The 15457-nt window shown below is 37.6% G+C and overlaps 1 protein-coding gene across 1 annotated transcript; it reads left to right on the plus strand.

Moving 5' to 3' along the window:
* The first annotated feature begins 615 nt into the window (after positions 1-615).
* LOC126798655 (senescence-specific cysteine protease SAG39-like) lies at positions 616-1893 on the plus strand. Its single transcript, XM_050525664.1, has 2 exons — positions 616-1054; positions 1155-1893. The coding sequence occupies exons 1-2, from the start codon at positions 616-618 to the stop codon at positions 1742-1744; spliced, it is 1029 nt and encodes a 342-aa protein (XP_050381621.1). The 3' UTR covers positions 1745-1893.
* Positions 1894-15457: the final 13564 nt, after the last annotated feature.

Raw genomic sequence — 15457 nt, forward strand, 5'->3', positions numbered from 1 at the left:
TTCTAAATGGATTAGAGGAAACAGACGATATGCCAGCCGTTCTGTATGTTCTTTTGCTTGTTGTTGTATTCTGCTTGCCGTTAAGCTGGTCGGGCGTTGTTGTCTTTCTTTGGATGAACCTCGTTCTTCTCTCCTTGCCCAATAAATTTGGGCTGTAAAATTTAACTCTTCCCCCTCACAAGCCAATGTGGATTGAGTGAAGCCTAATTTTCTTGTACTTCATCGATGAAGAAGGATTGGGGAACTATATGGTTTTGGTGGGACGGAAAGCTTCTTTGGATGGACTACTTTGATTTTGATTTGATGCCAATGTAATTCAGTTGACCAGAACGTTTGGACGACAGGAAACTACCAGAGAGTAGTGGTGACGGAGGAATTGTGGAAGCATGGAAGAAACAATATCTCCTAATAACAATTTCCAGTACTTCATTTGCTCTAGCTTACCTTACGCGTCATTATATCAATGTTACACAGCTGGTTAGTATCGATCAGAACCCTCGATATTTCGGGGCCGTCTACTCGGAGATACCAAGGTCATTCTCAGTATAAAACCAGCTTCAACTTGGTTCATTTACTCCATCGATCAAATTATATATATTATCATTTCTGGCAAGCATGGAGTTCATAAACAAGATGTACTCTAAATGTTTTTGCCTTTGCTTGATTCTCGTGTTCGGGGCTTGGTCTTCTGAGGCCACTTCTCGGAATGTTCAAGATGCATCCATTTATGAGAGATACGAGCAGTGGATGGCTCGTTATGGACGCCACTACAACAACATGAATGAGAAGGAGACTCGCTTCAATATATTCAAGAAAAATGTGGCATTCATTGAATCTTCAAATAATGCAAACAAACCATACAAATTGAGCGTCAACCAATTTGCCGACCTCACAACAGAAGAATTCAAAGGCCAAAGGACTGGATTCAAGGGTCTTGGAGATATCCCATCGCCGACTACTACTTTCAAGTATGAAAATGTAAGCGTAGTGCCATCTTCTCTAGACTGGAGGACGAAAGGGGCCGTGATGCCTGTCAAGGACCAAGGCCAATGTGGTATCCGTCAATTGCTTGATTTTCTTCTACTAGTTATTTAGGGATAATGTTCCAAGTTTCTGACTATTATGTATATAATTTGAATATATAAAATATGCAGGAAGCTGTTGGGCTTTCGCAACAGTAGGAGCCTTAGAAGGAGCCATTCAGCTTTCGACTGGTACTCTAATATCTATGTCCGAGCAAGAGTTGGTTGACTGTAACGTGGGAGGTGAGAATGAAGGCTGTAATGGTGGCTACCCCGACGTTGCCTTTGAGTACATCATAAACAATCACGGGCTAACAAACGAGGCTAATTATCCCTACACTGCTACTGATAATGTGTGCAATGCTACAGAGTCAGGCAGCCCTTCAGGCAGCATAACCAGCTACGAAGATGTGCCTGTAAACAGAGAGCTGGATCTTCTGAAGGCCGTTGCTAATCAACCTGTATCGGTTTGCATTGAAGCTGCTGGAGAATTCTCATTTTATGAATCTGGTGTGCTTACTGGACCTTGTGGAACGGATCTAGACCATTGTGTTACCGCTATTGGTTATGGAACAAGTGATGATGGGATCGACTACTGGTTGCTGAAAAACTCATGGGGCACAGATTGGGGTGAGGAAGGTTACGCTAGGATTCAAAGAAATGTAGAAGCAGTGGAAGGAATGTGTGGCATTGCTATGTCAGCCTCATACGCTATTGTGTAGATGATTTTACCAATGCGCAATGGAATAAATGCCTACCCTGCATGCATGCACGCAGTCCATGCACTACTTCACGTAGAAGTATTTCATGATAGTTAAATTGCAATTTGTTAGCAATTTATCAGACTATATATAGCTATATACTTTGGTTTTGGTCTAGTTGTCTTGGCTATCCATTTACAAGCTTATATGAAATAACTTGATGAGTACGTACGATGACTTAAATATGGATTTGAACATTTAATAGATTAATAGGCCAACATTGATAAGAAGTGAAAGTGCGCCCTTTAACATAATAAAGCCCTACTATTATTGAAGAAGGGAGATGTGATACTGATTGTCATCGGAGTTCTGTTTCTTCACACCGTCTTAATGCTTTTCACTCTTCTTCTCGGTCTTGCCAATTACACAAGACCCACTTTCTGCTGTATAACCTTTGGGAGCAACCCAAATGACCTCGCTTTGCTCTTTGATCTTGTTAATTCTGGATGCCCTAGCTAGGAACTTAAGTCTCTGTGGCTTTTCTGATACCAATTACCAAATGACATTTTTTCTTTCTTTGATCTTGTTAATCCTGGATCTTATCCATATGTTTATTAGAGTTACTTGCCTGCACCGGAAGTCAAATTCTTGACTCGTGGTTGAGAAGAAGACTAACTGTCACGACTCTAAAATTTCGAGTATGAAACTTGAATTCAAAGCCATGAAAACTCTAAAACAATCTCAAATATATTGAAATCATCTTATCATAACAATGTATCGAAACTGAGTCCACATCATGACTCAGTCAACTCGAATAATACACAACCAATGGAAATGTAAAATTCCTCTCAATCCTCACCACAAGATAGAATAAAAACAACTTCAAGTCTTCAGAATTGTCCGTCGATTCCGCTAATCCACACCTGCGGAACTATCTTCTACACCATCAATAGGTGCACCGGGATTGTAAATGATATTAAGCTCAACATGGTCAAAACAAGTTCAAATTCAACTCATAAGGGATATGCACTCCGAATCTTTTCTCTCAAGAACATGGCATATGCTTAAAAGTTTTTCACACATAAGAGTTATGAACACATAGTGAATTCGAAAACCTCATGAAAGATACCAATCATATGCACAAATGAACCAAAACCATATGCTTACTCATGAAACAAACTCCACAAATCAAGAGCTACTCATTTTAAGAATCATGCGGGTCTTTATAAAAAGTAGGCTTAGGCTCGGTAATGATATCATTTTTCAGGTAAAAGGAATTACAAAGGTCATCCTCAAAACTTAGCAGAGCAATACTCATCCAACTTATGTCGCCATACTCTATAAAACAAGGGCCAATGATGTTGGACCCATTCTTCATTCTAAACATTGTGAAAACGAACAAAGACTAAAGTATAACATTATTGAGCCTTCAACAAATACAACACAACTCCAAATTCACAAAAACAAGTATCATGCCGAGATCATCATCATCATCATTCTTTTCATTTTTTTCAATCCGTATATATATCGTTTTCTTCTTCTTTTTCTCACGACATCTTCATTTATTTTTTTCTTTCTTTTTATGGCACAAATACATACATAGCATAACCCCACACTTGAATCGAATCATCAATCCATATTAACATCCAAGAATCGGCTCTGCCAAGTCTCAAAGAAAATGGTGGAGATATAACTATACTAAGAAAGGATATTAACATGTTGGTGATGAAAGAAAAGGTTTAACGTAGGCTCAAATGAGTTCATACTAAGGTGTCCCAAGCAGGGCACAAATAAGGATACAACTATTTGGCTTAAGTGGTGGAATTCCTAAAAAGATCCAACAATCCTTTTCAAAATCAGAGTATATTATGACATAAAGTTTTGAAAGTTTCACAAAGTAAGTTCTAGCATTCTATAGTTCATTGCAATTCTATGGCATATGAATTGATCAAAATAGACGTAATGAGGTTATAGCCAAGAAACGATAGAATATCACTCAAAAAGAAATCACATATATAGCTCGAAACTCATAAAGGTTACATGAATTCAAACAAGTAGGGAACATGCTCATTATGTACCTAAGTTTCAAAATCTCATCGACTACATGTTCGTACAATTTCTACACATCGATTAACCATCAAATATTAATTAAGTTCAATTTCCAATGTTGTGATCATCTTTCAACCAATCATTCAAAGATCAACTCATCCTAGACGGTTAAAGGCATACCTAAGACTCAAAACATAAAAAAAATAAAACAAAACAAAACCAAAAAATACAAATTTTTTATTTATTTTTTATTTTATGACTCTAACATGTAAACCTTCCCCCACACTCGAATCATGCATTGTCCTCAATAAATGTCAAAAATAAATAATGCAATGAAAGACAAAAGCATAGTGCAAGGAAACAAAGACACAAAAATAAAAACAGGATAAAAGTTGAGAAAATGATGAGAAAGGCTCCCCCATGGCGCTGTCCAATAGGCTGCATTCCATGCTCTTTGTACTTGATTTCCGTTAACTTAAGCAGCCGGAATGGAAAAGTGGCCTGAATGAAAGTTGAAGATAACACAACAAGCTTTCAATCCATATATGGCATGACTGCCTAGTTAGGCCGGAAGTGCTCCTTGTTTTGCCGTTTCCGGACTGCAACTGCACGAGTTCTGAATTTAAACGAACATTTTTGGCTCCTCTTCATTTTTTTTTCTCGAAAACTAATTGACACAAACACAAAACACATCAAAAACAAATAAAACTAAATAAAAATAATAACCAAGGAAAACAATAAATAGAAAAGAAAACAAATTGGGTTGCATCCCAACAAGCGCTTAAGTTTAAAGTCTAATAGCTTAGACCGAGTTTTCCTTTCAATCATTTTGTAGGTGAAACATTATGGGGTTTCTCCTCCGCCATTTTGTTGTCTAACCTTGTATTCTCGAGCTTATTGCTGGTCACTTCACTATAAATCTGTAGAATCTCAATTAAAATCATTAGTGAAAGTGGGAACCTCCCGAACATAACATAGGACACGAGGTCCTTAAGAGACTATGTTCCTCTAGCCATATGATATTTTGTTGAATTAAAAATGCAACATGAATGAGATGCAGAATGAATGCAATTAGAATGATATCATTAAGATGCAATGCAAATGTTAGAGAATAAAAATTAGGAAGTCATTGATATATACAAGTCACAAACATGTCAAAAGTCATTTAAATATAATAAACACATGTTAAGGGGAAAAAGAAACGAAAAGAAGCTTAACAACCAATCCAACATAATGTCAAATCTTATGTTTAAGTTCATTTTAATTTCTCAACTCAAAAACCTAATAAAGTATACACAATTACAATTACTATATGTTACAACAAAAATAAGGAAAAAAAAAACAAGAGTCATACAATGATTCGTTTCACAAGTTTTTTTTCTTTCACAAGTTACTTTTCAATCGATTTCATATTTCAACATTCTTAAGTTTTCATTCAAACAAATAAATTATCGATTGATTCTAAGTTGTAAACCAAGGTGGACGTGCGGCCTAAGTATGGATGCTTTGACACAAGTTTGAATCGTTGTTTCAGAAGGCCGGATAGCTAATTCAGAGATAGTGAACATGGTAGGACTCATTTGTTGAACTACGGAGGGCAAGCCCCCTATCGACTCCATCACCGAGATGTATGTCAGTCAATAGTTCTCTGAAATCCAATTTTGGTCTCATGCACCAAGGTAATGAAAGAGCGTGCCCCTTACTCAGCTGGAAACAAACTTGGGTGTTAGACAATTCTCCAAGTGTTAATAAAAGCCGCCATCAACCTCATGCAAAAACTTTGGAAGAAAACATGAGGGGTTAAGGCTAATATTAACAAAATGGACTTTACCTATTCCGTTCGATTTACAACATACAACAATCATTCATTCAACCATAAAAAATAACAACCTAAGATAAAATTACTATATATTAGAACAAAGTAAGAAAATCATATACAAATTTACAATATGAACAGTGAATTTGAAATTAAAAGATTGGAATCCATCTTTATAGATTCCCGGCAACGGCGCCATTTGATCGCTTCGATTACTCGAGATCAATATTAACCCTGTAAGCATCGTTAGTAGTATAAAGCAAGAGGGTATCGTTCACAAACCGGGGATCCAACCAGGGTAAAGAATCACAAACATTTAACAACGAATTCATAAGAGTTTAAAAGATTTGAGATATATTTCGTATCAACCAGAAAATAAACCTAAACTAATATATACATGTGATCAACCAACCAACACATAAGTAATTACCAAATAAATAACATAAGAACAAAGGTAACGAAATCTACTCTCAATCATGTTCATGCCGTAAGTATCATAGTTCATCTTAAATTCGATCATGCATTAAGTTCCTACTTAGTTCCTAATACATGGATATTATCGAGCTCAACTACTTGTCTTGCTACGAAATTTAACATACCAATTCATCATGCAATTACGTATCACAAAGAGAAATCAACATGTTTAAAGCACGTATCCAATGTCGAACTTAAGATCATAATCGGTGGAGGAATAAAGGGGACAAACAATTAATCAACTACTTGTATCAAAATCGTTTTTAACTTTGAATGATTAACATATGCGATATCAACTACTTGTCTTAATCACACATGCAATATAAGAACACACCGAAAATGAATTAAGAACATAAATAAACAGAAACTCATGGCATAAAACCTAAAATCATTGAATAAAAATAGAAAACCTTAATTCATCATGTCATTCGAAAATTACAAATATTTCATAGACAAGAATAAAAATAACTTTAACAAAACTTAAACATAAATCATCCAAGAACAAGAACATAAAAACCCGAAAACTAAACATGAAGATCATGGAGGTACACTTTATAATTCTCCTCCCAAGGTTCCTTACAGAGGTAGCACGAAATCTTCAAGAGTATGGTATCCTAGGCTCCCAAGCTTTGGACAAAAAATATGGTGAAGGGTGGTGAATTCGGATTCTATGGTTCTTGGTGAATGAAAGTGTTTGGGCAAAGCTTTGGCTATACTTGTGTGCAAGGTTGATGATCATTTTATGTGGAAATGAGGTGCTATATATAGAGGAAGAAACCCAAGGGAGGATGGCCACAAAGTCCACAAAGTTGAAACCAAATTGGTTGAGGTTTCCTAAATTCGGCAGATCTGACCTTTGTCCCTTGTTGTGGCCATAACTTTCTCTAGAAAATAGATATTAAGATGATTCCAACTGGTAATTTCAACTAGAATTCCGTGGCTTTTCATCCATATAAGGTAAATTTTTCAATCATTTTGAGTTGTCCAGGGGAGCCCGTCAAAGTTGGATGATCTGCACTGCTAGAATTCTGATTTCTATAAGGATTGCATATCTTTTGCATTAATTGCATATCTTCTTCCTCCTTTAATGCTGATTTCTTTTGCACAAATTTCTTCCTTTAATTGAGGGAGGCAGCAAAAGTCTTAATTGTTGCAGCCATGTTTGAATTTCTTACCTCTCCTCATTTAATTTGTTGCATGCCTTCTTTGACTTTTTTACCTCTTCTCATTAATTTGCTGCATTCCTTCTTTGACATTCTTTGATGCAAGGATTTCTGGAGATTCTGATACATATTTGTGCTCTATATGCAGGAGAAACAAGGTCCAAAGTTTCCCTCATAGCCCTTGGATCAAAAGCAAATCAATGGCTGAGATAATTCCGCCGAGCTCACTGGACCTCGGAGCAATGATTCGGTCATATCTCTCTGTAGGAATAAGATATTGATTTGATTCCAAATCCTACAGAAACTAGACTCACATAGCTTTCTATCCATATAAGGTAAGTCTTCTAACCCGATCGGAGCTATCCAGGGGACCCCGTCAAAGTTGGACTACGAATCTTGACAGCATTTTCATTCTTGCATGGATTTGGCTTTTAAGTGCATATCTTCTTCTCTTTCCTTGTGGAACTAGGATTGCTTTCCTTCTCCAACATGGATTTGTATTTCCTAATAAAAATAAGTACGTTAGAAATAAAGAAATATGAAAGGATGAATCCTACTCGAACAAGGAATCATATCTCAACAAGGATTATTAACACTTAGCACGATTTCATCATCAATTCATTCATAATTGATATAAGCTTTACCTAGACACTTATTCATACAAAAGAAACTAAAATATATTGTATAAGAGGTAACAAAGAGTAAGTATAGGGCATAAACACATTAAGAACGTCACACTTTGTGTTCCTATCAGTAAACACAAACCCGGTAAGCTTTGCAGCTCGTATGAGTAAACAACAATATAACTCGCATATAAATACATAAGAAAATATATAAAGCATTAATCATAAATGCACTCATGAATCATTGGACGGCCCCTTTGGTTGTCCAATGATATTTGAAAATATATGTGCTCATGAGAAATCGGGCAACCCCTCTGTTTACCCAAATACATTTATAATACGGGTACTCATGAGCGCTGGTACACCTCTGTTGTGTATCGAAACTGAGTTCAAAGTAAGACTCAATCGATTTGATTATTATAAAACCAGTTTATAATTCAAGTATTATAACAAATGGAAATGTAAAATTCGCTAAATCCTCACCACAAATAGAATAAATAAATTTCGACATTCTTCAGAGAAAGCCCTCCAATTCTACTAATCTGCACCTGCAGAACTATACCCTACACCATCGAATAGGTGCACCAGAATTATAAACACAAACCCGGTAAGCTTTGCAGCTCGTATAAGTAAACCGATAGTATAACACACAACGCATGCTAAGAGAATACCAATGACATTTAAAAATAAAAGTACTCGTAAACATTGGACGACCCATCTGGTTGTTCAATAACATCTGAAAATAAGTACTCATGACATATTGGGCAACCCATCTGTTTACCCAGTCACATTTAAAATACGGGTACTCATGAGACCCATGTACTCATCTGTTACCCCTCATGCAGTACGCTTGTAATAAAACTAGTTTTCAAACAATATTTGGTTTGAATTGAATTCTATAAAGTTGTGAAATTTAATTAGAATGGATGTGATTGTTTGCGACGTGATGAAATGAAAAACGGAAACGTTCTCGGAACGTTAATTAAAAAAAACGTGATGTTACCGCAACCTATGTATCGACTTTTATTCCGTCGCTCCGTTGCGAAAACTTTCTTCACGAAAGTTGTAAAGCTCATCGATACGAGTTTGTAAGTATGTGACGCTTTCTAATCAGACGTCGGACGTGGAAGTTATTAACGTCAGAAGTTAGTTTCCGATTTTGGAAACGAGTATAAAAAGGATATTTTTGTGATTAGGGTTTCCATTTCAGGAAACCCATTCTCTCTCTTCTCTCCGCCTCCCTCCCTCTTTCTCTCTCCCCGAAAATCACTCTCTCCTTCCTCAGAAACTCTCTCCGTCGATCCGCCGCCTCCTCGGCGACGTGTCCCTCACCGCCGACACCAGCAGCCTCGCAAGCTCGACGCAGTCCTCTTCCAAGCAAGCCACGATCTCCAGCGCCGCCGTGAAGGTTCGACGCGACTTGCAAGAACCGAACCCAGTCGGTCCGAACTTTCTGACGAGCTCTGGCGCTCCCAAGGCCGGAATAGGTGAGGTTTCTATATAATCGGATGTTGTGATGCTTGCTGTGTGAATTTGAGTTGTTTTTGGTTGGATTGACGGTGGTTTAGAGGGGATCGGAGGAGGAGAGATTTGGGGGAGATGCCGCCGTTTTGGGTGGCGCGTATGGGTGCGTGGAGGAGGTAGGAGACGGCGTGAGGCCGTGGGGAGGAAGAGGGAAGGAAGAGGGAGAGATTGGGCACGGCGGTGGCGTGATAAGCGCCGTGTTTGGCGTCGGCGCGTGCACCTCACGCGCCGCTACGTGCGGCGGCGCGTGCATAGTGTTTCTGAAGGGTAATTTTGTAATTTACTTTTATATACGGTAAATGTAAAAAGGTGATTTACGTACGGTAAATGTAACTTTTATTTATGTATGGTAAATGTAAATGTAAATTAGTTTTAGTAAATGTAAAAAGTAATTTTGGAATGGTAATTCAGTAATTATTATTTACTGAGACAGTACGAACATTTGAATAGTATTTATACGTACAGAAATACGTAAACAGTATGTACTCGTACAGAAATACGTATTGGGCGTGTATTTGTATAGTAATACATGAATAGTAAATACGTGAATAGTACACAGTGAACAGTAAATTCATAAAACCGAAAATTGCTGAACAGTAACCGATTATTACTGTTTCGGCATTTAAAGGTTTCCGAAACGTTTCTAAATTCTTATCTTATCTTTTCAAGGTGATCGATAAACTAGGAAGCACGGAAACGTGCATACACCCACGTTTCCCGCTTCCGAAGCGGAACCAGTCCGGAACCACTCCGGAACCACCCCGGAAACGCTCGGAAACGCGCCGGAAACGCCCGGAAACGTGCCGGAAACGTCCGGAAACGTGTCTCCAGAAAAATGAGTTTTGGAAACGCGAGTTTCCAAAAAATAAAGGTTTCTTATGTTTTTTGTTATTTGAGATTTTGAGTTACTTAAACTAAAAATTTGTTATTATATTTATTTTTTTGTATAATTTATATATATTTATTTTTTTTTATTTCGACGTTTTCAAAACGTACCCGCTTCCTAAATTTTTTAAAAAACACGCTTCCGCGTTTGCAAACGTTTCGCTTCCACGTACCCGTATCCGATTCCGTGCAACCTAGTCGATAAAATCAAAGAAATGAATTATCTTCGGAAATTGTGGAATTACACTCGAGTTGATAAGGTGAGTAAAATCTCACATATTTACGAATCTACCCTTGCAGAGATTCAAGATTTTGCAAGAGTTTTTAATATTGAATTATGACACATATATGATATAATAGATTATAAATATATATATATTGTATAAATGGTAATAAGTACATATATATATATAGCTCGCTGTATTATATACTGAGTGTAATTTCCACGACCCTGAGAGCAATTCCATCACTAGTTTTGTCGGTCACCTAATTGAATAATAAAGTTGTTAGAAACGATACGTAAAACCCCAGATGTCGAATCAGTACAACAGATTATTATTCAACAAATTAAGGTTTTTACGTAATTACTGTTCACAAAATTATTGTTCATTATAATTACTGTTCATGTAATTACTATTTCACCGATTTATTATTCAGAAATTACTTTTACAAGTTACCGTTCAGAAATTATTTTTACAATTTACTGCTCAGAAATTACTTGTACAAAATTACTATTCAAAATTTCCTTTTACAAAATTATTGTTCGGAATTTACTGTTCATGAGCAGCCGCACGTGGCACTCACGCACCGCCCATAGTGGGTGCGCGTGGTGCTCACGCGCCACCTCCAATCGCGCGCGTGGCTTGCTCACGACCACCCAATATCACTCATCTCCTCTCCTCCTCCCTCCCACGGCCTAATGCCGTCTCTCGTCCACCTCAAATTCTTCCACGCGGGGGCGGCGGCACGCACGCCAACTCCTCTTCGTCCGAAACATCATCAAAACACAACACATTCAACACCAAAAATGTAGATCGTACGGAGAGAGACGTTTTCGTACCTAAATCGGACCGCCGGGAAATCGCCGGAGGAGCTTGAGACGCCGACGGTGATTGATTTCGTGTAGGATGAAGTGCGGCGCGATTCGAACCCCAAATCGCTTGCAGGTGGAACCAGTGGGTGAGGATCGGTGGAGAGAAGCTATCCCCGAGTGCTCGAGTCGCCGGAGACGGAACTTGGACGGCGGCGAATCGCAGAAACTTCCAATCGTCGATCGAGCTTCGATGCGGCGTGTCGCGTCCAGGGGTAGGAGTTGCAGTCCGTGCGGTGCCTTTGGGACCGGTGGTGAGGGCCACGGTGGCCGGAGGCGTGAGATCGGCGGAGGATATATTTTTTTAGAGGGGGTCGGGGTCAGGAGGGAGAGAGACTTTGGGGGAGAGAGAGAGGGGGAGTGTTTCCGGTTTTGGAAACTAGGTTTCCGAAAAATCTCTTTTTATACATTTTTCAAATTTGGAAACCAACTTACGTCAATCATAACTTTCACATACGACGTCCGATTAAGATGCGTGACGTGTCCACGAACTCGTATCGACGAGTTCTACAACTTGTTGTCGGAGACGAGCGACGAAATAAAAGTCAACTCTTAAGTCACATGAAACGTAACGTTTTTCCAATTTAAATTTGTAAAGTCGGTTTCGTTTCGTTTGACATCAACGAGGGAACAAAAAATGCGATTTTATTCAATTTCCAAGTTTAATAACTTACAAGAATTTATACAAAGCCAACCCGAAAATTCGGAGTATTACACCAGAAGAACTATCGAATTAGAAACAAAACAATCGAATTAGACAGATTCGATTAAACCCGAAATTAGACTGAGGAAGTCTGAAACATATAGTGCACTTACCAACCCAAAATAAGACAGATTCGATTCGAAGCTCAACGAGCGAATGATTCAGAGTGCGAGACCAGAATAATCTCCACCCTCAATCTAATGAATTAAATGAATCGATCGAGCCATCAAATGATTTGTGAGGTCTTAGACAAGAGAATTGATGGGTCTGAGTTTGATTATGAGTATGACCGTATGAGTATCTAAGAGAAGAGGTCTGAGAGGAGAGGTTGAAGAGGTCTGAAAGATATGTGCGGTTGTGTTGTAGTGAAGACTTCATTACCCTAACTAATGGAAATCTAACTGTCAAGAATACACTAGTAAATATCCAATAGTTCCAATGAATTTCATCAACTAGAACCGAATTGAACTGTTTAATATGGTTCGGTTATACTAATTTGAGTATTTTTTTTCTCGCTGGAATCAAATTGAACCGGACTTAAATGGTTCAGTTCCAATGGACCGATTAACAGCCCTACTTGTACTACATGCGGGTGATTTCACTGTTTTGTTAGAGAGATGTTGTCCACAGGCCACGATTATTTTGTTAATATGGGTAAGTAGGTTTTTTAAATATTTTTACGTTAGTTTAGAAAAGGCAAACCAATTAAATTGCAATTTTATATTAGTAATAAATCACGCTATCCTTTTCTCTTTTTCGGATCAAGTCATTATATCCTTCCTAATAAAAAGAAAGCGAAAACCAGGCCCTCCCATTATCGATCTCTCTCTCCCACAGCCCACAGTCCCCTTCTCGCTTGGTTCTTACCGACTTTTTTTTTCTTCTCCTACGACGAATCAATTTTTCATTTGCACCTTCGCTTCTCCTTTTCTACCAATTTATTCTAATCCAAGATCCCAATTAGTTATTTCATTCGAAACCCTAAATATTCTCTCCTAATCTTCTTCAGCAACCATGGCTGTCGAAGTTAGAGTGATTTCGTGCAGGGAGACGCTGGTGAACTGGGTAGCTATAATTTCGGATGAGTGATTCAAGATTCTCTTGTGAGTAAATTTTGATGCTTGAGATTGAATTGGATTTTGGTTTGATTAAATATTGGTTTAAACTTTAATCCCATGATAGAGCTATAGTTTCAAGTATCATGAAGTTCTATGCCCTAATTTCTGGTGTTACTTGCAGACCTATGATCTCCGCATAAGGAATGCAGGAATGACACCACCGTTTGCACTTTGCAGACACATATGGTATTTGTTGCCTTCAACTTGTCATCTATTTCTGTACTGGGATCTTGTCTCGTCTCTTTTTCAAAACGTTAAATTTTGATCTCTACTTTGTCCAAATTAATTGTACCTAAGAAGGAATAGAGCAGGAGAGGTAGAAATTCATTGACCAATATTTCTAGATTAAGTAGTTTGTCATAACTAGATACGTTATTTACTTAGACTAAGAGAGAAAAGAGTAGAAGAGGTAAAAGATTTGGCAGTTTGCCTCCCACTACATACTCATTTGTTTTACCCTAACCCTTCATTTATTTTCTTAGGCTCTAAGCCCTTTTTTGAGTCATTGTGTGTACATGCATCTGCGTTTTTGAGTATTTAGGTAGGGTTGTGTATTTTCTTTCTTGTTTTTTGTTTCAGGTGTTCTTTGGATGGAGAAACACTTAATATGTGGGTGATCGAAGCTCATCTAAAAGGAGTATGCTCTGTGTACTGTGGGAATGATAAAGATGCAGAGGACCCAGGATCTGACTTCAAGCCTCTAGTAGTTATTTAAGTTGCTAGATATTGCCCGTGAAAATTTTTTGTGTGAAATTAGTGTAACTACCTAACCCGCAAATGCTTTATTGCTCTTTATCATTAAATTTCATTGCACATAGCCTGCACCAGCACCAGTTAAATTTATACTGTGTCCTGTTGTTATACCAGGTATGCTGTTAGTTGAAAAATATAAAGAATATAATGTAGATTCCTTTTTTTAATTGCAAGGGTATTTGACGTTCATTCTGGAGCATTGAGTTCAAAGACTTATAAGTGTTGGAATTAAAATGCAAACTACAGGTACTGTTTGTTTTGTACTTGGTGCATTGTAACGACCCTAAAATTTCGAGCCTAAAAACTCAAAATTTCAAAGTCGTTAGAACACCAAAAACAATCTCAATGAAATCGAAATCATTTAACGTGCACAGCGGATCATCACTGAGTTCTCAATACAACTCAGAAAAACCAATTATTACAACCCAAATTTATAATTTAACATTACATAAGATGGAAATGTAATATCCTCACAATCTCTCACAAAACTCACAAATAAAACCACACCAATTCTCACACACAAATCCACGCTAGAAACCTCACCACAAGCAGGATACGAACGACTTCGAGCCTCCGGAGTCGTCACTCAATCTCCACTAATCAACACCTGCGGAATTATCCCCTACACCATCGAATTGGTGCACCGGGATTGTAAACACAAACCGGTAAGCTTATAGCTCGTATGAGTAAAATGAAAATATAATTCGCATATATATACGAAAAATCACAAATCAACAAATATAAATGCACTCATGAGTCAATGGACAGTCCATCTGGTCGTCCCAAAGAAATATGAAATAAAACGCTCATGAGAAATTAAGTAACCCTTCTGGTTACCCAAATGCATTTATATTACGGGTACCAAGAACGCTGGTACACATCTGTTACCCCTCTCGTAATACACCGCTGATATTGGATAGCCACCCGCTACCCAACATCCAAAACAATCTGAGTACCCATGAGCAGATAACCACCCGTTACCTCACATGCAGTACTACGGCAGACAAACTAGAGCTCTAACTGTATCGTAACTTTCGCCCGGCCAAAGGCTAGGTTCTGACTTGCCAAACACGTACAATAATCTCACATTATATTGTACCAAACATCAGGTCCGAAGACAAATCACATTTTAACAATCTCCATGTTAAATCCCGTACAATAATCTCACATCATATTGCACAAATCAAAATCACATGCTCGATAAAATCTTGTCATCAATATGTCATCATCACGATAAAATCATAACAGTATATTATATAGCAAACTATATATATATATATATATTTACTTACCATTATTACAATACATATATACTCCACTATATCATATACACGTCATAATTTATAAACACGTCCGAAGACAAAACGTTTAACAAACTTCATATTAAAGTCATGTACAAACAAATTCACATGCTCATCATCGAAATGACTAATTTCAAATCAATTCATAACAGTATATAATATAGCAAATTATATATATGTACTTATTACCATTTATACAATATATATGTAATCCACTATATTGTATACATGTCGT

This window comes from Argentina anserina, chromosome 6, assembly GCF_933775445.1.
Source record: "Argentina anserina chromosome 6, drPotAnse1.1, whole genome shotgun sequence".
Lineage (NCBI taxonomy): Eukaryota > Viridiplantae > Streptophyta > Magnoliopsida > Rosales > Rosaceae > Argentina > Argentina anserina.